Raw genomic sequence first — 19,923 nt, 5'->3', positions numbered from 1 at the left:
GCGGTGGTATACGATTGGGGTAAGCGAGATAATAATTTCCGAGGGATCATTGATATGTATGCAGTATTAAAGCATTGACATTCGAACAAGAGGTAAATTGTTGTCATAACCTTTGCATCCTACTAAGAATACTTCAACAGTTCGAACTGATATTGGTGAGAAAAGTCCCAAACGGGATGATGCAGTTGACTCGGGTAGAGGCAACGTTGGTCCTTCATGACTATCCTTTATGTTTGCGTACGTCATTGCTATGACCGCAGTTGGCATGTTGTGCTGACTTCAACATATACTAGGTGCGTTACATTGGAATACTATATTCTGTGTACGTTTGCAAGGCTATCTATATAACACTGCACTGCTAATAAGTCATCTCTCGCAACCAGCGCCTACCTCCTGTGTACGTGTCCTCAAATGTGTTTGCTTCTTCTGACTGGCGGTATACAGTGAATCTCCCAATCTTGCTTACCGATACAGTGGGTGTTCTGCACCAATGCCTGTCATTCCAATTCTCATTCAACTACTAAATACGCTCCTATATAGGGGTGAGTGATATTCTCCGCCGGGTTGTATCTTCAAGATAACGACTTCGACAGCTGTGAGTATATTTGAAGTATTTATTCACCACCAAGTAACTGAGTTTTCAGGCACTATCGTTTGGTTCATACAGGCATGGGGCCCTGTCGTAGTAAATGCCATGCTGGGAGGTGAGTTCACCCGTGGTGCCTTATTATTGACTCGACTGAAATATCATTCAAGTCATCATGATTGCTCGGATAAATGCCATGTATCAAGGATCCAAAAAGTTACGCATCTTCCTTGTCGTAATGTTACTGGGTTCTACCATTGCCTCCGGAGTCATGACAATAATTGGAAACTTAGGTGTTTCAGCGCGTAAGCTTCAATTATCTATGAAAGCCAGGAGTACAAGAGACTCACAGTCATTACCAGATGAGGTCGTCCTTTCCGGCTACCATATGTGCTTTAGTGACATCGGCACGTACATGGGAAATCTGACTTACGAGAATGTGATATCCGTCGCTGTATGGGAGATCTTCGCATTGTTTCTTACGGTCCGGATTGTTATAATGCACTTCCGTGAGCTGCGACAATCGCCGAGACGACCGATCATTGGGGACTATTTCACGATATTAATAGAGAGTCATGCATTTTACTTTCTAGCGTGAGTCTGGTGATTTCAACATTACTTATCTAGTTTCACTGAAGTTCCGCATTTGTTAGCTTTGCTATTATGGCTTGCTTACAGCTTGGCACAACGTCTCCAAATATCGCGGTGTGCCAACTGGTATCTACAACTGACCACTCTCTTATCATCTCTTTGCAGCTCTCATCGTCGGTGGGGAGTGCTGTTTTCACTGGCATTTTGTCAATTTCCCAGATGTTGCAGATGTTTGTGCTAGGACCACGTCTGATCCTCAGTATTCGAGAATATCACGCCAAGCTCGTTGCCAGGGCCGACGGTGGAATAGGCATGACTTCCCTTGCTTTCCATGCTGGTGGAGATGCATTGACCAGCGAAGATGTATAGCACGTAAAACGATCCAAATGATCGACCATGGTGCTATACAGGGAGCATACATATTTATTTGTTTTGTTGTGATATTTTGCCTCGTATGTGTTTGGCGTTCCGAAGTGATTTGGAGGATGTAATTTTTTATACTTTCTCCTACCTGTGACACGGAGTCCCCTCTGGAGTGGCTACTCGGTGCTTGAAGCTCTACCAATCCACTCAATTACGAGGCCCCCGCGCAGAATCAGATGCCAAGCTATAATAACGGCCAATTCGCACTGCACGCGAGAGGGAGAAAGATATACATATACATCGACAGGAACATTCAAGTTGGGTGTCACGAAATTGCACAAAGTCTCATCGGTACAAACCCCCCAGAGCTCTTTGCGGAGTACTCAGATAAGGCATTCGCATGCCTGCTGATTGGAATATTTTCCCGACTAGAGCATTCAGTTCTTTGTATGCCGTACAAAAAACCGCGACAATGTGTATTTTGTTGTTGTGTTGCAAGTTTCAAAGTAGGCAAGTGCTGTTTTGGAGTCAGCTGAGACCTACTGCCACGATATGTTCAAAGTAGCTCATACCATTGTGATATGAATATGTATCGGAGGACAGTATCATGACAGGACGTCAAGATTGTAATTTGAATGGTAACGCCAAGTCGTAATGACAGACTCAACAAACTGGTGCGTTGACCCTCACTTCTGACACGAAGGTAGTAACCTCGAAATAGATTTACACTCACACCGAGACGCCAGTAAGTGTGAAGTACTAGCTTATCTGAGCACCACAGCAGGATTGTTCCATGCCAAATTGCAAATATCTTGCTCCACAAGGCAGATCTCAGGTGGCAATCTGCTGGCGTTGCAGATATCAGCTATTCGAAAGGTGATTCCAGTGGATAGGTTATCGTACATACTCACGATATTCAGCCTATAAAAGCAAGGCGCCTTCTATATCGTCCTTCTCAGAATTATTTTACTTTATCCTTTATCGCATCCTCACAACAATGCGTGTCTGTTTTGTCCCCGCCATTGTTGTCGCTTTGACAGCATTGGTATCTGCCAATGATACTCACTGCCCCATCTGGTGTGTCATCCCAAAAAATTGTAATACTGTACGTGCACCGAGAAAGCTTGCGTGAGTATGAGTAGTTTGTGTCCTGGATTTGACTATATGACTCACCGGCTGGCAGTTTCTCTTTATATGCTCCTAGCGTGGTAGTGAGTCGTGTTTTTGCTTTCACATCAGTGCAGTGTGGTTGATAACACGACGCGCAAGTTTAACGTGTTGTTGGGTTGATCAACAGATTTGCTTCTGAACATATTTTACGGCCGCTAGAGTGATGGAGATCTTGGAATGCATCATAGAGGATCCAAAGACTGTGTCTACATTCCGATATAGTTACCAAATAGCCATAGAGAACCGAGAGGTAGTAGTCAAAACACCTCAAGTCGACTGAGGAAGTATCGACGGCAGGGAAAGCTTCTGATACAAGAGAGAACAGTAAAATCACATTCGCATTAAAACTTTATTAAGATTACTAACCTGAGATTCCAATCTTCCCCTTTGCACACTTTCGCCGCTTGTTCGCCGCTTCGATGTTGATGGGCTTCCCGCGAAAGGTATTTTGCATACTTTCCCACACATCTAAAGCATGTACATCATGATCGATGATCGTTAGTACAATATTGCACTAGCAGATCCCACTATGTACTTCGTATTGGGAAACCCAGGACCCAGGTGCAACCAAGTGGCGTATCACGGTGGCCGCCGTTGCCTCCATACACAAAAGGTTAGTAGTATTATAGTACTGGTATCAATCAGATTCTGATTCGAGAAACGGACGCCCAAACTATAAAAGCGATGGTCGATGGCATAACTGCACGCACTCCATACACCCCAAATATCCCGATATGACCATAATCTCAGATGATCCCTCTTGGTGGCCGTTGATCAATTATGCTAGTATTTCCAGCTATTTTTCGGGTTCGTACTATGTACAGCAATTGGGGTGCCAATGGTGACGTCTCAATATATTTTACTGTCGCTTCACAGCTGTATGCATTGCTGCGGTGGTATACGATTGGGGTGAGCGAGCTAATACGTTCCGCGGGATCATTGATATGCATACCTCAGTATTCAAGTATCAACATTCGGACGAGAGGTAAGTTAATGTCATGACCTGCACATCTCACTAAGAATGCTTTGACAGTTCGAACTGATCTTGGTGAGCAAGTATCAGAACCAAACAGCATGATGCAATTAACTCGGGCAGAGGCAACGTTGGTCCTTCATGACCGTGCTTTATATTTGTGTACGTTATTGCTATGAGCGCAGTTGTTATGTTGTGCTGACTTCAACATATGCTAGGTGCGCTACATTGGAATACTAAATTCTGTGTACGTTTGCAAGGCTGTCTACATAACGCAATGCGCTAATAAGTCATCTCTCGCAACCAGTGTCTACCTCCTGTGTATGTATCCTCAAATATGTTCGCCTCTTCTGACTGGATTGGCGGTATGCAGTGAATCTCCCGATCTCGGTTACCGACGCAGTGGGTGTTTTGCACTCCCGTTCAACTACTAACTACACTCCTATATAGGGGTAAGTGATATTCTCCGCCAGATTGTGTCTTCAAGATAACGACTTCGACAGCTGTGAGTTCATTTAAAGTGTTTATTCCACCACCAAGTAACTGGGGTTTCAGGCACTATCATTTGGTTCATACAGACATGGACCCCTGTCATCGTCAATGCTATGCTGGGTAGTGAGCTCATCCGCGGTCTCCTTACTGATATTCACTTGACTGAAATATCATCCAAGTCATCATGATTGCCCGGATAAATGCCATGTATCAACGATCCAAAAAGTTGCTCATTTTTCTTGTTGTGTTGTTGGGTTCCACCATCACTTCTGGAGTCCTGACAGTAATTGGAAACCTGGGTGTTTCAGGGCGTAAGCTTCAATTATCGATGAAAGCTTGGAGTACAAGAAACTCATGGACATTTACCAGAGGAGGCCGTCCTTTCTGGCCACCACATCTGCATCACCTACACGGAGAGGTACATGCTAGATCGGACTTACGAGAGACTGATATCCACTACTGTATGGGAGATCCTTGCCTTGTTTCTTACAGTTTGGATTGTTATAAAGCACTTCCGTGAAACGCGACAAACGTCCACAGTATCGACCATTGGGGCCTGTTTCATGATTTTAGCAGAGAGTCATGTGTTTTACTTTCTAGCGTGAGTTCGGTTATTTGGGTGTTTTTGTCTGGTCTGACTGAAGCTCCGCATTTGTTAGCTTTGCTACTATGGCCTGTTTCACATTTGGTTTACTGTCTCCAAATACGGTGCGCTGACCTGTGACTGACATCTGCATCTGACCACTCTCTCATCATCTCTTTGCAGGACACATCGTCCGTGGGGAGTGTTGTTTACAATGGCATTTTGTCAATTTCCCAGATGTTGCAGACGTTTGTGCTGGGACCGCGTCTGATCCTCAGCATTCGAGAATATCACGCCAAGCTCGTGGCTAGGGCCGACGGGGGAACAGGCATATCATCGATTATTTTCCATGCTGGTGAACATGCGTTGACTGGCGGAGATGTGTAGCACACAAGACGATCCAAATGATTAACCACAGTACTGTGCGGGGAGCATGCATATTTAAGTATTTCGTTGTGATATTTAGGATAGTCACGCTATGTATTTGGTTTTCCGAAATGATTTGGAGGATAGAACTTCTCGTACTTGGCTCTGTATGCCTTATCGACAGCGAAAAGGAAAACTGCCGGTCATGCGACATCATCGTATCACCTGTCTGGAAAATGCCAGGATCTCACATCATCACTGATCAGATGTAGTATAGTTCAAGTGCCGATTCATCATCAAGCCGGGCACAGCAGTAGCACCACTGATAATGACAATAAAGGCTAGAGCGAGTCAGGATCAAGCTTTGTAAGTATGATCGCATAAATGCGAAATTCAATGCTGAGGTACAACATACATACCAGCGAACCGTTACTAATACCAAACGGACTCGGAGTTGTGACACGATCGCGTGGCTAAGTAAACGAAGGAATCGCCATGCAGTACCTGGAAGCAACAAGTACTATGAAATGGCAAGCAGTGAAAAGGTTTGCAACACCAAGCTAGTAGAAATGCGACACGGCGCAATCCAAGCGCAATCAGGCCTTACGCCCAGCTGTCATGTGTGATTAAATCAGGTACCGTCCCAGGCATCCTTCATGACCGTCCATTCTCTGTTAATACACCGCTTTGACACAACGAAGCCATGCAGTTAGATTAATACTTACGCGGTCATTGATGGGCCCATGTGTTTGGAGGCTTGCCGCCCACCGACTCGGAGTTGGATCTACTCATGTGTAGTACGCATAACTTTGATTTTTGAAGGTGTTTCCTTGATGAGCTGCACAAGCAATGGTGCGCCAAGTCCATCCTGTCAGTACACCACCGCATTAATATGATCAGATGATGTCTAAGACAATATTAATGATCCCCGATAGTCACCAGCTACAGCTATTAGTAGGCTCGTAACCACCCTGCGGTCAATGGCGTGTCAACCTCTAAATTTCAATTTCCACATTGCTGTCGACGAGACTGCACAAAATCTTGAAGCATCCTTCGCGTATATATAGGAATGACGGATGCATATGGGACGAGACCACCATTTGATGTCGTCGTTAGGAATGTCATATACATACTTAGTCTAGTACATCTGAGTCATCCGGTTCTGCCGGTTATAACCGGCAGCCTGAGAACTGACCCTGGCCTGCTACTACTATGTAGCAGTTCTACCCCCTACACTAGTTGACTCAATGCATATGGTCGCGGACACCCAAACTAATCACTATAAAAGCGATGGACAGCAATATTTCTACACGCATTTTTTACGTCCCAACCCGATGACCATAGTCTCAGATGATCCCACTTGGTGGTCGTTCATCAGTTATTCTTCTCTTATCAACTATTTTGTGGGTTCGTGGAGAGCAATTGCATTGTCAATGATGACATTTCAATATCGTTGACCATTGATTTGCAGCTGCAAGCTCCACTGTGGTGATATACGACCGGGGTGAGCGAGATGATACGTTTTGAGTGATCATTGATATGTATACAGTATTCAAGTGTTAACATTCGGACAAGAGGTAAGTTGATGTCATGACCTGCACATCTCACTAAGAATGCTTCAACAGTTCGAACTGATCTTGGTGAGCAAAGTTCTTATCAGAACCAAATATGTAGGACAATGCAGTTGACTCGGGCAGAGGCAACATTGGTCCCTCATGACTATTCTCTATATCTGTGTACGTTATTGCTGCGAGTGTAGTTGTTATGTTGCGCTGACTTCAACATATATTAGGTCCGCTACATTGGAATACTGTTTTCTGTGTGCGTTTGCAAGGCTATCTCACTGCAGTGTGCTAATAAGCCATCTCGCAACCAGCATTAACATCCTATGTATGCATCCTTATCCTCAAATGTATTTACTCCTTCTGACTAGCAGCATGCAGCAATCCTACCTGTCTCTATCATCGATGTAGTGGGTATTTTGCACCGATGCCTGCCATTCCCATTCAACTACTAACTACATAACACGTTCCTATATAGGAGTGAGTGATATCTTCTACTGTTTTCTACTGGTTTGTGTCCTCAAGAAACGATGAATTTAATAGCTGTGAGTTCAGTTCATTTGAAGTATTTGTTCCGCTACCAAGCAACTGGGGTTTCAGGCACTATGATATGGTACATAGGGATATGGACCCCTGTCATCGTCAATACCATGCTGGGAGGTGAGCCCACCTGCCGCTTCCTTACTGATGTCGACTTGACTGATATACCATTCAAAGTCACTATGATTGCTCGGATAAATGCCATGTATCAGGGATCCAAAAGGTTGTTTATCCTTCTTGTTGTAGCTTTGCTGGCTTGCACGATAGCCTCCGTTGTTATGGTGGTAATTGCAAACCTGGGCGTTTCAGCGCGTAAGTTTTCATTATCGATGAAAGCCTAGAGCACAAGAGACTCATGGATATTTACCAGAGGAGGCTGTCCTTTCCGGCTACGATATCTGCATCGACTACAATTACGTGGCAAATCTGAATTTCGAGAGTCTGGTATCCACCGCTGCATGGGAGATCCTCGCCTTGTTTCTTACGGTTTGGATGGTTATAAAACACATCCGTGAACTGCGACAATTGCCGACAGGATTGACCATCGGAGACTGTTTCACAATGTTAATAAAGAGTCACACGTTTTACTTTCTAGCGTGAGTTCGGTGATTTGGATGTTATCAACTTGTTTTACCGAAGTTCTGCATGTGCTAGCTTTGCTATTATGGTTTCCTTGAGACTTGGCGCACTGTCTCAAACTCTTACGGTACGCTGACCTACGACTGACATCTGCAGCTGACCACTCTTCTCATAAATTATCTGCAGGACTCATCGTCAGTAGGAAGTGATGTTTATTTTGGCATCTGGTCAATCGCCGAGGTGTTACAGATGTTTGTGCTGGGACCGCGTCTGATCCTCAGCATGCGAGACTATCACGCCAAGCTCGTGGCCAGGGCCGACGGGGAAATAGACATGACGTCCTTCAGTACTTTCCAGGCAGGTGGAGATGTGTTGACCGACGGATATGTGTAGCTGATTCAAATGATCGATCGATCGACCACGGTACTGTGCGGGGAGCATTATTTGATTGTTTCATTGTGATATTTAGCCTCGTTGTGCTATGTATTCGGTATTCCAAGGAGGATAGAACTTTTTACATATTCTGCTACCTGGGACATGGAGCTACGGAGTACTAGCTAATCGATACTTAATTACGAGGCCACAGCAGAAACAGATGCCAACTCAACCTATAATAACGGCTAACTTGTACAACACACGACAGACAAGCTAAGCGGTGCCCCACTGGGCCACCTTGTTACCAGATCACTCTTGTGTTTCGATTCGGTTTCGATTCATATCAATGTCTTATAGCAATTAATTGCACGTGGTCATGTATACACAGTCTACATATATGCCAGCCTAACCATGCCACGTCAAAAGACCATCGCCACACTCATCTACATGTATGCCAGCCCGCCCATACCACCTCAAAAGTCGCCCCACCCGTCCCCGAGCTCATATACAATATCTTGCGCCTCCTCACGAAAAATCCCCAACCTAAGACCAGCACATCACTTCGCCTTCAACTCCTCCCCAAGCTCTCTCACCCTCTTCTCCCACTCACACGACTCTTCAATCCGTGCCTCTAGCACACGTATCTCTTCAAGGACGCGCGCGAGGTATTTGGCTCCTGTGTCCTCTGTTGTTGGTTCACGTTCGTCATCCCCCGCAGTTGGTTCGCTTTCGCCAAGCGGTATCATCAGTCCGTTCTCACCACGCCCCTCATGAGTCCGAGGCGTAGCAATCCGGCTGAAGGTCCAACTGCCCGTTCCGTCACCCGTAAGAGTCAATATATGCGTGTGATACTTTGTCAGAGACGGTCTGCATGCGTCAACATTATCAGCATCGACACGTAAAAACCACGCAGAGACGCACCGCAAGGAAATGGTGATCAAGGTGATCCCTAATGCCTTTGCGTGCTCGTACATCTGGCCTTCGACGTCGGAGCTCACGGCGGATGTGCATTCTGTTGCGTTTTAGATTAGATCAGATGCCAGCAAGAGAGGTAAGAGACCCACCGTCTAGAATCGCGAATTTGGGACGATGGTAGTAAAGGCGAGCCATCGCAAGCTGTTAACAAGAATGTCAATATCATTCCATCTCGTTCCAGCACCAAAAAGAAAGAAACCCCAAACTCACCCTCTGCTTCTCCCCTCCACTCAACACATCCCTCCACTCCTTAACCGCATCCCACCCACCCTCTCTATCCACCAAATACCCAAGGTGAGCAGCATCCAGCAAGCTTTCGAGTTCTGACAGTGCTGCGGGGGACGCAGTGAACTCGGATACGGAGTGTGGGTATATGATTTGGGATAAGAGGGACCCTGTGGGGTGGTAGGGACGTTGGGGGATGACGAATACCCCTGGACGTCCATCTGCGTCGTCTGTGGGACGCGTAAGTGCATCATCAACAGGACACGCAACCGTGCCATCAGTACACATAGAGCCCCTGAGCATCGAACGACTTCCAGGCGCCCAAAGCCCTGCCAAAACACGCGCAACAGCCGTCTTCCCAACCCCGTTAGATCCTGTGATCATGAGGTGCATACCTGGTCGGAGCGTGAGCGTGAGTGCGCGGACGAGGGTGGTGTTTGGCCCTGAGAGAGTTTCTGAGGAAGTCGCTTCTAAGGATGGGACTGGGGCGATTTGTTCTGCGTGAGCTTGAAGCTTGGAAGTAGTAGCGAAGGAATGAGAAGGTATGGGTGAGGGTGAGTTGGGAGAGGTCAATGGATCCTCTGGAATGCATATATCCACGTCCTTCAACGCGAATGTATTACCGTCCCCTGAGAGTGCAAGAGGGAGAGTTGGGAGGTTGTGGAGAGTTGAAAAGAGGGTGTAGAGTCTTTTGGTGGATGGGTAAGTTCGTCGAGTGACCCATGAGACACAACGCAGAGGGAATAACACGAGCAATCCAAGAAACCAAAATGAGACCCATAAGCATACCCCCAAGCAACACAAAGCACTCACCGCGCAGTCAACCCAGCAACCTCTTGCAGATCTTTATATGCATACATGAGTCTCCCACCCGCGTCTGCGAGGGAGAGGAGAAGGCGGCGATTGGAGATGTAGGCTGTGTGAATTTGTTAGCTGCGTTTGCTCGTTGGGGGATATAGACAAAGGGGGATGAGGATCACGCCAAGCACCAAAATACTCACTTTCTGTCCTGGCAGCAACGATACCATCTGCATCGCTCTTCTGGTTTCGTCCCCGCTTTCCCTCTCCACTCTTTCCCTTTCCATCCACGACACCCGCATCACGGGAGCGCTTCCTCGTGATAAGCAACGGTACGGCTATCAACCCGTACCCAGCGGCGGACCAGAGGTATTTGATGACGAAATCTTCTGTCCATTCGTATGCGATGCGGATCTGTGAAGGTGTTAGTTTTGATGGGAGAGGTGAGTTTGGGATGAAGAGGGATGTGTGTAAGGAGAAGAAAACACAATGGGTGAGGGTAAAAATGGACAAGCGTTTGGTATGAGCAGAATGGTGATGTGTGGAAAGGTAGGAAGCAAATTCGAACGTACCTTATATATCGAATTGACATGTTTGATCAATCGCAAATACGTTCTCGTCAGTATATCTCGTTCGCGTGCGCCTCCGTCGTAGAACCTGCATTGATATCAGATGACGGCCATGGCAGACAGAAGGAAGTGCACTTACGCAACTTCTTCGCTTTCTCTCCCGACGCGTCCGACACCAGCTCTATATTCGCCTTCCAGACGAGCTTCTACAGCTGCGAGACGACCAAAGGCAGGTGTCACGGCACGGAGGATCTAGGTGGATATTAGGGTTGTTCCTAGGATACAGTGGTAGACAGACCTTGGCAGTAATATAATAATTGATGAAAAGTAGTACGGTGCCTCTGAATCCGAGAGACCTTGCGAGTTGAGAGGTGAAGAGAAGGAGGTCGAGGGAGGGTTTCATGAGATTGCCGCTAGTACAAAGAGTTAGTTCTGCCCAGGCGGAGGGACGAAAAACATACTAGATACCAGAGACACTCTCTGCCCAAGCGTCGACGTCGGCTGTGATGTACTGGTCGATGCCATGGAGGGGAACGCGGTAGTAACGGAGATAGGGCGCGGAGGAGAGGTAAAGGTCATGGATGTATCGAGTCAAGCGGGTTCTAAACCTGAGGGAGAGTGTAGATTGAAGGTGGCGAATCTGAAGAGAGTATAAATGGGGATAGAAGGGGAGTTTGGGAGGATACATACCATGGAGTTTGTATATATACTTGGTATAGCGAGTGCGAACCATAGAACGAGGCCGGTCAAGAACCCCTTGCCATCTGCACTGACCAAGTCCCTTACTATGCGACCATCTAGACGGGCGACAGCTATGCTCAGCACTGTACGAAGAACGAGAAATGTAGAGTGAGCAGTGAGTAGGAGCGCTTCACGAGTGTAAAGCGAAGGGAGGACGATTCGCAGGAGCGAACGGAGCTGGTGCACAAATGGAAGACCCAGTCCTGGAGTCGCATTCACCAGCGGAAAGTGAACAGCGTCGATGGCAAGCTCGCTTTGACTGTACGTTGGTGTACTGCTTGGCTTGTTCCTACTAAAGGGTTTAAACAGTCTAGACCGAAGAATGAGAACTGTTGCGATCAGAACAAGCAATGGTCGTCGTGATGACTGGTGTCGAAATAGTTCATTAGGGTTGAGCGGTTTCGAGAATATCGCCATGCTCGCTGTACGTTACAGCGAGCAGTGCAGGTGAACTTCAGCATGAAGCGCGCCTCGAACGAGCATGTGATTACTGGATCCGAGTCGGATCGGGTTGACTTGTACAATGTTTGGCCCAATCCTCACACTGAGCGGTGTTCCTTCATTGCAGTAACTACTCAGTCTTAAGAAGGCACAACTTAGGAACTCGGGCATACTTGGACGTTGAAACTTGCTAGTACGTTGTGTTGCATCTTTTCCTGATATTCACTTATGCTTACATTCATACAAGGATGTCAACCGACTCGACAAGTTCCCTTATTATGCCGACGTTCTGTCTAACATTAGTAGCAATAGACACAAATGGCACTGAACTATACGAACTTTATTAATCCAGTGCAGTGCTCGATCTCATTCCCTCGACCATCTTATCGCTGAATCGCTGAAATGACAACTTTTGTCCGGTCATGCCTAGGCGGCCCCTCACAAGTACTCTGAGCACTTCACTTGGACATGTAAAGTAACGAGTGACTCAAGGGGTTGATCGAGCGCCTGTTGCATGGCCGGCCGGTCACTACGACAAAGATCTCCAAAACCCTGCCAGACCTCGGTGTCAAGTAATTCGATATTTCATCTCAGTCTTTACACATCAAGTTGAGCTCCATCCGTATAACTTATCTCTGGAAAACAGCTCGATCCTGATGTTCATCCAACGCTGTAACAGATAGAAGCTTTCAAACCGATGTGGTTGCTTCAAGGACAATGCACTCACGTGTTTCATGGTCCACATCCACTAGTGACCTCCACAAAGCGTCCCTGTACGAACGCCACAAACGGCTGTCTACCGCAAAGCACAGTGGAATGACCACAGTCGGGAATCGTTTATATACCTCCCCCAATCCCTCCCCGGTGCCATCACCCCGAGTTGAAACATACATTCACCTCAGACAGAATCAAGTAGCAGCACCATTCATATTCTTCTATAATCAATCATGTCTAAGGTAGGCCTAATCACACGTATACTTCGTGCACTAACTTGAATACTGACTCGGACGCGGAATATTTAGATCTACACTTGCTCTGCTCATCCTGGCTGCAACGCAACTTTTACCAGGTTCATCGACTTCAAGAGACACGAGGCCGCATATTCATTAGGGTACGTTTTTCTCCTGTATGCTATATAGCCTACCTCACTCACATTCGCTTACACAGTGGGTATATCTGCACCTGGCCCGGCTGCGACTTTGCGACTAAGAGGAAATTTAACTATGAAATCCATTCTGCTAAGCAGTACGTGTTCATTCGTCACTATCATCGATTCCACCTTGTCAACATTTTTTTAGTACGGGCGAGCAACGCTACATCTGTCCTCACGATGATTGTAACTACAAGACCCACGACCCCGCCGGCTTCACGCGCCACCGCCAGAAACAACATGGGTATGTTGCTCTGCCGCGCGGTCGTGGTGCCCCCTCCACAAAAGGGTCAGGCAGGATTAAACTGTCATCCCAGTCCCCGGCACAGCCCCAGCCCTCGGCAGAGTCTCTTCCCCCTGCTACATTTCCCCAATACCAACTCCAACTCCAACCCATGCAACTGCAGCCCATGCCACCGCAGCCCATGCCACCGCAACCCATGCAACTGCAACCCATGCAACTGCAGCCCGTGCCACCGCAGCCCATGCTGCCGCAACCCATGCAACTGCAACCCATGCCACCGCAGCCCATTCAACTGCAGCTCATGCAATCGCAACCCATTCAATCGCAACCCATGCCACCCCGGTCCATGCAACCTCTTCCCACTGAACATAAACTCCAATCCACTCAAGACCGAACCCCTCCACCTGTCTACGACTCATCATTGGGAGTCTTATACGGCTCAACAGATACCGCGGACGACTACACCATGTATACTCCACCCGCGAGGACCTCCAACGGGTGGACTGAGGGATGCATGTGTCCTGAATTGATGCAGATATACCCTTCGGAGATGCTAGGGTATGAGTATTAGCGTCATTAGTTTTCATGATCTTTAGACGTCACAATCATTTGTGATCTTTTCATTCCTTTCGTTCGTTTATGTATGGCCTCGGATTCTGCTTGTTTGTATGACTCACTTATCACTTCTTTGTGTCAAAGCAATACATTATTTTGTCAATGTAACACATTTCAAGTTGTAATTGAAACATTTACCTCTCGATTCGCGCTCTCAGCGCTCCGAGTCATGCTCCGCTACCAAACTCTGTATAGATTCTAATAATAGGCAAGCAATTATGTAAAGGCTTCTTGCTAAAAATAATGACTCCCTTGACGACTTGCGGGTGCCAACGGTCTGACACGAGGTCATGTCAATTCCAGTAGTACATGCGGGTACCCTTCTAGACCCTTGGATCCGATGCAAATTCGATATGATAAACAAGCCGGTCCAAACTATGGGTCCAGAAATGCCTGAAACTTGACCCTGGGGTCAAGTAACAACCGTCGGAAAATTCAACAAGCTGCAGTGCATGTGCGTAGGGAGCCGTTCTTGTATCAACAAATGAATCTAGTCCTTCTAATGATGCTTCTCACATGGCTTGGACGATGAAGCTCTCCGACCACGTTGTATCGCGTCTCAAAATTTCAAACAAAGTTAATTTCAATATCTCGAGTTCGAATTTTCCGTTCCCGCCAAATGAAAATCCATTCGTTCATGCACTATTCCAAATTCAAACTTTACCAGTCCTTCTATCGACGGTTTGCCTCATAGACGGACTGGTTACCGGTCCAGGGTACCTTGCAAGCTTTGCAGTTCCTCGTACATGTGCCCGTGCCAAGGATGGGCCAAACACAGGTACCCATACCCGTACCACCCGACTCACATTCACCGACAGATGCGTACCCGGGTTAGCCTTGTCAGTGTCATACCCTACGCTAGCGCTGATTCTAATCTCGTACAGATGATCAATGCCAATCTTTTGAGTAACGCAACGCGGATGCGCCAGTTATAAAGAGAGGACGCAGCCTCTGAGTCTCACCGGTTACTGATCGGCCCTACCTGACAACTTACAGATACCGCGCTGAAGAAAAAGAGGTCGTCTATTCAAAGCTCTCTGGATCTACAGACGGCCTGAATGAGGCGGCGTAGCTGGACTCCGAGTAGATCTGATGGGAGGATGAAGGCAGGTGTCCTAATTGGTGTCTACATCATGATGACTAAGTCCTTCTAGTTGTAATTACCGTAGCTTCTATCGTGACCGGCTATTCAACTTGTGATTAACCTACAGCTCATCTGATACCTTGTATATCTCACGCTTGACAGCTACAGCAAAGAGCTGAGCGTTCTTCTTGATCATGCATATGCATCAACGTCCAACTTGGAAACATTCTGATATCTTGAATCTCTCACACAGGCCCCGAACACCCCGAACATCCCAACCAGGCAAGCCTGAGGGTGTCGCACTGCTTCATGTCATGTTTGGTTCTACGACATGATGGTCCTCACGGTAGAATTAGACCTGCCTTCACGCACTCAAAAACATAAGGCTGACACACAGACAGGGATCTCCGCAGCTGAGCGCTCGGCTTGAAGTTTTTTGTTTTGTTCTAGTATTTGCTACATAATCGTAGTACCGCGACGCGCCAGTTTCTGGGGAGCGAAAAGCATACTCTCTATATCTGGCGAGTCGGATCTTTGCAATGGTCCGACACACTTTAGGATTTTGCAATACTGGTCAGACACGCGAATCAGACCCCTGATAGGCCAGTGGGTAGATACTCGTTATCTTTGTTCAATGTGCGCCGTACAACATGTACTCATAGGTAAGGAGAAAGACGAGTCTATTTAGGAGTCACGTTTATTAGGTTTGCTATTATCGACATTTCCAAATTCCAATGGCTAGGTACATTATTATCAAGGACTCGTAAACACAGCTATGGTGAAACATATATGGACAATGAAATCCATCAGGTGCGTCACTACAATATCACAGCATCATGCATCCGATGTTCCTTTATAATAGGTTCAACTTACTGTTCTCAGTACTCTCCACTCTTTCATTGAACTCCATGGCCTTATTCTATCCCACTGAGGTGCGCTTTATAAATTATGAATTCTTGCCGTATTATTTCACTAAGCTGGCCTTTCCAGTTATATGTGACTACTCACCACAGAGCACTTGCTGTAGAACAACCCCTCCCCGAAACCCTTCGTCGCACGTCCCTCCTAACGAGGGTACTCTGTTTTTTGGCACTTGGACGCCCAGATCTTGATGATCATTGGAAGTCGCTGCAATCAGAGAGAGCCTTCGAAACCGTTAGGAGCAGGTCATGCTCTATCCTGACCAGCACTATCACCACAGTAAGCTGTCCATCTCGGCGCGAGCTCAGGCCGACGCTGATATACTCCAAAAAAGGCAACTGTCCTCCTAGCTACAAGTGGTGTTTTCGTCAGTACGGGCTCTCCTGTGCCGTACTTTGATTATTCATCACCTGCTCCCTATTGTCTACTCCTTATGTCTCTCATGCTCGCCATGATTGCGATGTTGATATCCGGCTCGAGCACGGTACGTTGGCTACACACCGATCGCCACTGGACTCAAGAAGTAAGTTCTAATCTCGTCATGCTGACTCTTCGGACACCGGCTAACCTAATTATAATCAGCAACTCACGGAAGGCGACTACTTCGTCTTGTCCTACCTGTTGTCGATAGTCACGCCTATATTCTTCGTTGTCTTATCCCTGAATTGTTTTATGTTTGGTAAGTCGTTTCGTCAATCGGTGCCTTCCCTGGTCCCTCATGCACTTCACCCTCAGCGATGTTGATAGCAGGCTTTTCCTCTCGAAGTATGGTCTACCGCACCGTCACTACGCTCTAGCTGGTCACATACGTTGTCAACATTGGGGCAATATTCATGGAATTTATGTGGAAATATGCAAAAGGGCATCAAATCACGCTAAATGTCGATAGTAGTTTCCACTTTGTTCATTCTTAGTCCCGAATCGTGATATTGTACACTGTAATCGACGCTTCATCTTTGTATTTTTGTTGTTAAATAATGGATCGGTGGTTATGCAGTTTTTCATGCCCTCTAGAAGATCTGACAAAAATATAAGTCGAGAATATGGCTATATAATGAGTGTAATGGGAAAAACTTGCCTTTTGCTAATGTGTACGCATCTGATGTTACAGGAACCAAACAACGAGTCCGTTACCTATAGTACAGTGAACCTCATATTCCGGGTGAGACCGGCGGAATGACGGGTTGCGAGTGGAGCCTGGGGGAGGCGAGAACCGCAGCTGGACGCATGTGGCGAAGGTGGAAGCTTCGGCGCCCCGAAGTGTTGGAGCGTCAAGCACATCTCACTTTCTTCCACCGAGTTAAATCCCGATGGGTCAGTGTTTCAGCGATACAGCTGCCTCACCGATTTCGTCAACAGGCCAGGTCAGAAATATATTTCATGATGCTTCTCATGAGTGATTAGACAGTACTCCCCAGGTGTCGAAGACGAGCAGCTCACCGCTGAAGATATCAAGCGTGGCTTAGGCCTAACAGCCAAACACCTGAAAAGCAAGAAAAAACAGATAACCGTCGTGGCTGTTGGAGGTGCAATAAACATGATTCTTCTTCGTGCGTATTCGTTCAACGATCTCCTAATGATGATGCAACTGACAATCTCGTACAAACTCCCGTGTTTCTACGGCGGATGTAGAGTTGATGCTGAAAACATTGCTGTCTTGTGAGATGGATCCAGCTTGGTGAAGGGTGGACGAACAACCACACTGCACTTTTCATTGCTCCCAACACTAAAACCAACCTCTACAACGAAGCAATTAGCGATGGTGTAGTCATATTTGATGAGCCTGGGCTTCAGGTACTCGCTGCGCCCTGGATGTATTGTCTAGTAGCCAAATTAGAGAAGGCCGAAAAGAAAGGGAACGCGAAGTCCTATGATATGTCCGATGCGTCGCAATACCTCATCCAAGAATCCAAGAGGAGGGGAGCGAAAATCAAGGTCGCAGACATTGAGGCGAAAGCGATCGCGTACGGGGCCAAAATTCAGGAAGCGCAGATCAAGGAGTTAAAGGCTTTGTGTGGAGGATATGTAGATGGGTGAATCAGTTTAGCGACGAGCACACACTTTCCTGTAGTACAAGTGTATGATAGTACAAGGATATGGGCATGACGTGTTAACCCATACTTGTAAGTGGGTAGAGAGCTGGCGGTACGAACACGTTACTAGTCAGTGGGTAAATGCGATAGTGGATTTCGATGTCTTATATATCAATGACGACAGGAGGCCGGATATCACGGTCTCGCGGACCTCCTACCACAGATGCATTGACAGCAACTGTCCTTATACCATTATCCCGGCCACCCCAAAGTATCGCCCATAGCAAATGCATAGTTTGAAACCAACCCCCTTTCTTGAGCACCATGTCCTCCCATATTGACTGAGCAGAGTTCCAGGGCATATTCTCGATTCCACGACCGCCATGAATGTGTCCGAACACATGAAGCACTGGCGGGTGTGTCCTACCGAGCTCCCATATACGTGCAAGCAGGGCTCTGCAACCAAGTCCAACAAGATCGAGATGACCGTGAGGAGGACCATGAGTGATCAGAATATCTGTATCGTTTGGAATGACAGACCAACGGCTGGGAGTGCCAGTGACACCCGTACGTGGGTATTGGAAAGCACCATTGCCGTGCTGCGGAGTGAATGGGCTGCCAAAGATTTTGAATGCGCGACCGCGCACTTGGATAGTGTGAGCCTCGTCCTCCAGATAGATTATGCCACGATCCCGCCATGTGTGGACCCATGAACGACCCTCGGCTGTCTGAAGGTACGTATCGTGGTTACCGGCTATAACGATTTTGTGTTCATGCGGAAGGGAGACTAGCCAGTCAAAGGTGACCTGGAGCTCACTGGGAGTGCCAGAATGAGTGAGATCACCTGCGTGAATGAGGATATCACCGGGTGGTATCAGGGCAGATATGTCGGTGTTGTGAGTGTCTGATATGCATATGGTGCGGACGGGAGAAGACAAAGGACGTAGCAGTTGTTGGTTGAGACCATTATACAGCTTTGAAGCTATATAAAGACTAGGATTTGTCTTGAACAGCTCCCATGGACTAGGAGCTTTGCGATTAATGATTGCATCGAAGCCAGACATGCTCGTTCGAAAAGGATCAATCCATACGCCCGTGAGGAAAAGCGCCGCTGAAGATCAAATGGCGTATTAGTAAGCAGGATATATATAAATTTTGAAACTAGCTTGAATCGTTTGGTTGTTCCAAAATCATAGAGTCCTCAGCCAGATGCTCGCGCTGCGTTTCTTGACCTGGAGCCTATATCAATGCTTGAGTTGCAATATGCCGAATTAAATTTGACGGAGATGACTCTAGCTTGATAAGACTTGGGCTTGAGTCTGCTATCTTCGACACTGAGGAGGCGTGCTGGAGCATACAAATAATTTGCGTGGGACCGACTACTAGTACGTATCTCGATGGACGTCATCCACCAGCATTCAGAATTTTTCATTGGACTAGCTGCTCTCGTATCTGACAATTTTAATATCAGCTACTGGAACATCTGCCATCACGGTTTTCTGCCAATAGCATGGAGATACTCGTCAAACAGCCGCTCAATCGGTTGCCTTATAGGCGTCGCACTATCCAAAATGCTCGGACTCCCAAGCATCCCAGCTCTTGCTCACCCATCCACCATCACGTTCCCCCACCATAACATCCAGCACATCCATCCCATCCAGCCACCTGTCTTGTTCCCCGAAACAGCACGCTCAATGACCATCCCAGTGCCCATCATTCCAAATGGCAGCATCATGCGCCACATCTCCTAGGACGCGTCGAAGGGGAGTAGTGCAAGGTGATGAATGAACCCAAAGACGAGTAACGCCCCTACGACGCCCCCGATACGCCCAAAGAGTAGAGAAAGTGGGTTTCCCCCGAGGAAAATGATTGTCCGACGCAACCACTGATGCCAGCGACGGCTCCAGAATTCTCTGAGAGAGGTGGCGCGCCAGGGAGAGTCGATTA

The 19,923-nt window shown here is 47.2% G+C and overlaps 8 protein-coding genes across 8 annotated transcripts; 6 read left to right on the top strand and 2 right to left on the bottom strand.

Moving 5' to 3' along the window:
* Nucleotides 1-490: 490 nt before the first annotated feature.
* Nucleotides 491-1,811, top strand: F5147DRAFT_763481 (uncharacterized protein; the record flags this gene model as incomplete). Its single annotated transcript, XM_041440640.1, has 7 exons — nucleotides 491-542; nucleotides 578-595; nucleotides 645-704; nucleotides 757-891; nucleotides 916-1,180; nucleotides 1,240-1,291; nucleotides 1,343-1,811. The coding sequence occupies 7 exons, from the start codon at nucleotides 491-493 to the stop codon at nucleotides 1,544-1,546; spliced, it is 786 nt and encodes a 261-aa protein (XP_041288452.1). The 3' UTR covers nucleotides 1,547-1,811.
* A 1,466-nt stretch (nucleotides 1,812-3,277) lies between these two features.
* Nucleotides 3,278-5,301, top strand: F5147DRAFT_374261 (uncharacterized protein). Its single transcript, XM_041429449.1, has 14 exons — nucleotides 3,278-3,323; nucleotides 3,393-3,517; nucleotides 3,587-3,619; nucleotides 3,676-3,695; nucleotides 3,744-3,758; nucleotides 3,807-3,845; nucleotides 3,902-3,930; nucleotides 3,991-4,004; nucleotides 4,057-4,089; nucleotides 4,239-4,298; nucleotides 4,355-4,486; nucleotides 4,545-4,776; nucleotides 4,835-4,883; nucleotides 4,942-5,301. Exons 2-14 carry the CDS (start codon nucleotides 3,445-3,447, stop codon nucleotides 5,143-5,145), a joined length of 933 nt encoding a protein of 310 aa, XP_041288451.1. The 5' UTR covers nucleotides 3,278-3,323; nucleotides 3,393-3,444; the 3' UTR covers nucleotides 5,146-5,301.
* Nucleotides 5,302-6,229: 928 nt separating this feature from the next.
* Nucleotides 6,230-8,198, top strand: F5147DRAFT_839898 (uncharacterized protein; the record flags this gene model as incomplete). The annotated part of the gene is made up of 13 exons (XM_041444256.1): nucleotides 6,230-6,531; nucleotides 6,596-6,628; nucleotides 6,682-6,701; nucleotides 6,750-6,764; nucleotides 6,822-6,860; nucleotides 6,917-6,945; nucleotides 7,001-7,014; nucleotides 7,068-7,100; nucleotides 7,287-7,346; nucleotides 7,404-7,538; nucleotides 7,597-7,822; nucleotides 7,881-7,932; nucleotides 7,992-8,198. The coding sequence occupies exons 1-13, from the start codon at nucleotides 6,372-6,374 to the stop codon at nucleotides 8,196-8,198; spliced, it is 1,023 nt and encodes a 340-aa protein (XP_041288450.1). The 5' UTR covers nucleotides 6,230-6,371.
* Nucleotides 8,199-8,527: 329 nt separating this feature from the next.
* Nucleotides 8,528-11,959, bottom strand: F5147DRAFT_715925 (ABC transporter transmembrane region 2-domain-containing protein). The gene is made up of 11 exons (XM_041438571.1): nucleotides 11,438-11,959; nucleotides 11,209-11,387; nucleotides 11,046-11,160; nucleotides 10,887-10,999; nucleotides 10,751-10,835; nucleotides 10,382-10,592; nucleotides 10,194-10,296; nucleotides 9,366-10,068; nucleotides 9,245-9,296; nucleotides 9,102-9,192; nucleotides 8,528-9,047 (listed from the first exon to the last, which is right to left on the bottom strand). The coding sequence occupies exons 1-11, from the start codon at nucleotides 11,903-11,905 to the stop codon at nucleotides 8,738-8,740; spliced, it is 2,430 nt and encodes an 809-aa protein (XP_041288449.1). The 5' UTR covers nucleotides 11,906-11,959; the 3' UTR covers nucleotides 8,528-8,737.
* A 521-nt stretch (nucleotides 11,960-12,480) lies between these two features.
* F5147DRAFT_374131 (uncharacterized protein) lies at nucleotides 12,481-14,035 on the top strand. Its single transcript, XM_041429448.1, has 5 exons — nucleotides 12,481-12,537; nucleotides 12,609-12,885; nucleotides 12,952-13,040; nucleotides 13,097-13,174; nucleotides 13,228-14,035. The coding sequence occupies exons 2-5, from the start codon at nucleotides 12,877-12,879 to the stop codon at nucleotides 13,892-13,894; spliced, it is 843 nt and encodes a 280-aa protein (XP_041288448.1). The 5' UTR covers nucleotides 12,481-12,537; nucleotides 12,609-12,876; the 3' UTR covers nucleotides 13,895-14,035.
* Nucleotides 14,036-15,800: 1,765 nt separating this feature from the next.
* Nucleotides 15,801-16,890, top strand: F5147DRAFT_374117 (uncharacterized protein). The gene is made up of 5 exons (XM_041429447.1): nucleotides 15,801-15,954; nucleotides 16,013-16,222; nucleotides 16,278-16,466; nucleotides 16,526-16,622; nucleotides 16,679-16,890. Exons 1-5 carry the CDS (start codon nucleotides 15,859-15,861, stop codon nucleotides 16,738-16,740), a joined length of 654 nt encoding a protein of 217 aa, XP_041288447.1. The 5' UTR covers nucleotides 15,801-15,858; the 3' UTR covers nucleotides 16,741-16,890.
* Nucleotides 16,891-17,378: 488 nt separating this feature from the next.
* On the top strand, nucleotides 17,379-18,345 carry F5147DRAFT_816968 (uncharacterized protein; the record flags this gene model as incomplete). The annotated part of the gene is made up of 2 exons (XM_041443587.1): nucleotides 17,379-17,597; nucleotides 17,618-18,345. Coding segments are annotated over 2 exons (582 nt in total), but the record flags the coding sequence as incomplete, so codon positions are not given.
* On the bottom strand, nucleotides 18,141-19,040 carry F5147DRAFT_754929 (metallophosphoesterase domain-containing protein 1; the record flags this gene model as incomplete). Its single annotated transcript, XM_041440306.1, has 1 exon — nucleotides 18,141-19,040. The coding sequence occupies one exon, from the start codon at nucleotides 19,038-19,040 to the stop codon at nucleotides 18,141-18,143; it is 900 nt and encodes a 299-aa protein (XP_041288445.1).
* Between the last annotated feature and the right edge of the window lie 883 nt (nucleotides 19,041-19,923).

The sequence above is a fragment of the Suillus discolor genome (assembly GCF_016758755.1).
Source record: "Suillus discolor strain FC423 chromosome Unknown F5147scaffold_67, whole genome shotgun sequence".
NCBI classification, from domain to species: Eukaryota; Fungi; Basidiomycota; class Agaricomycetes; order Boletales; family Suillaceae; genus Suillus; species Suillus discolor.
Note: the sequence above shows the minus strand (reverse complement) of the source record. Positions and strands in the feature narration are given on the sequence as shown.

Bases quoted from the DNA above. Each gene is read 5' to 3' on its own strand.
- F5147DRAFT_374261 (XM_041429449.1), top strand. From the start codon at position 3,445: ATGACCATAATCTCAGATGATCCCTCTTGGTGGCCGTTGATCAATTAT. The intron at 3,846-3,901 runs GTACGTTATTGC...AACATATGCTAG, and splicing joins TGACCGTGCTTTATATTTGT to GTGCGCTACATTGGAATACT. The intron at 4,299-4,354 runs GTGAGCTCATCC...ATATCATCCAAG, and splicing joins CGTCAATGCTATGCTGGGTA to TCATCATGATTGCCCGGATA.
- F5147DRAFT_715925 (XM_041438571.1), bottom strand. From the start codon at position 11,905: ATGGCGATATTCTCGAAACCGCTCAACCCTAATGAACTATTTCGACAC. The intron at 11,000-11,045 runs GTCTGTCTACCA...ATATCCACCTAG, and splicing joins ATTATTATATTACTGCCAAG to ATCCTCCGTGCCGTGACACC. The intron at 10,069-10,193 runs GTGAGTGCTTTG...ATCCACCAAAAG, and splicing joins GTTGCTGGGTTGACTGCGCG to ACTCTACACCCTCTTTTCAA.
- F5147DRAFT_374131 (XM_041429448.1), top strand. The intron at 13,041-13,096 runs GTACGTTTTTCT...TCGCTTACACAG, and splicing joins GAGGCCGCATATTCATTAGG to TGGGTATATCTGCACCTGGC. The intron at 13,175-13,227 runs GTACGTGTTCAT...ACATTTTTTTAG, and splicing joins GAAATCCATTCTGCTAAGCA to TACGGGCGAGCAACGCTACA.
- F5147DRAFT_374117 (XM_041429447.1), top strand. From the start codon at position 15,859: ATGCATCCGATGTTCCTTTATAATAGGTTCAACTTACTGTTCTCAGTA. The intron at 15,955-16,012 runs GTGCGCTTTATA...TGGCCTTTCCAG, and splicing joins CCTTATTCTATCCCACTGAG to TTATATGTGACTACTCACCA. The intron at 16,623-16,678 runs GTAAGTCGTTTC...CTTCACCCTCAG, and splicing joins CCTGAATTGTTTTATGTTTG to CGATGTTGATAGCAGGCTTT.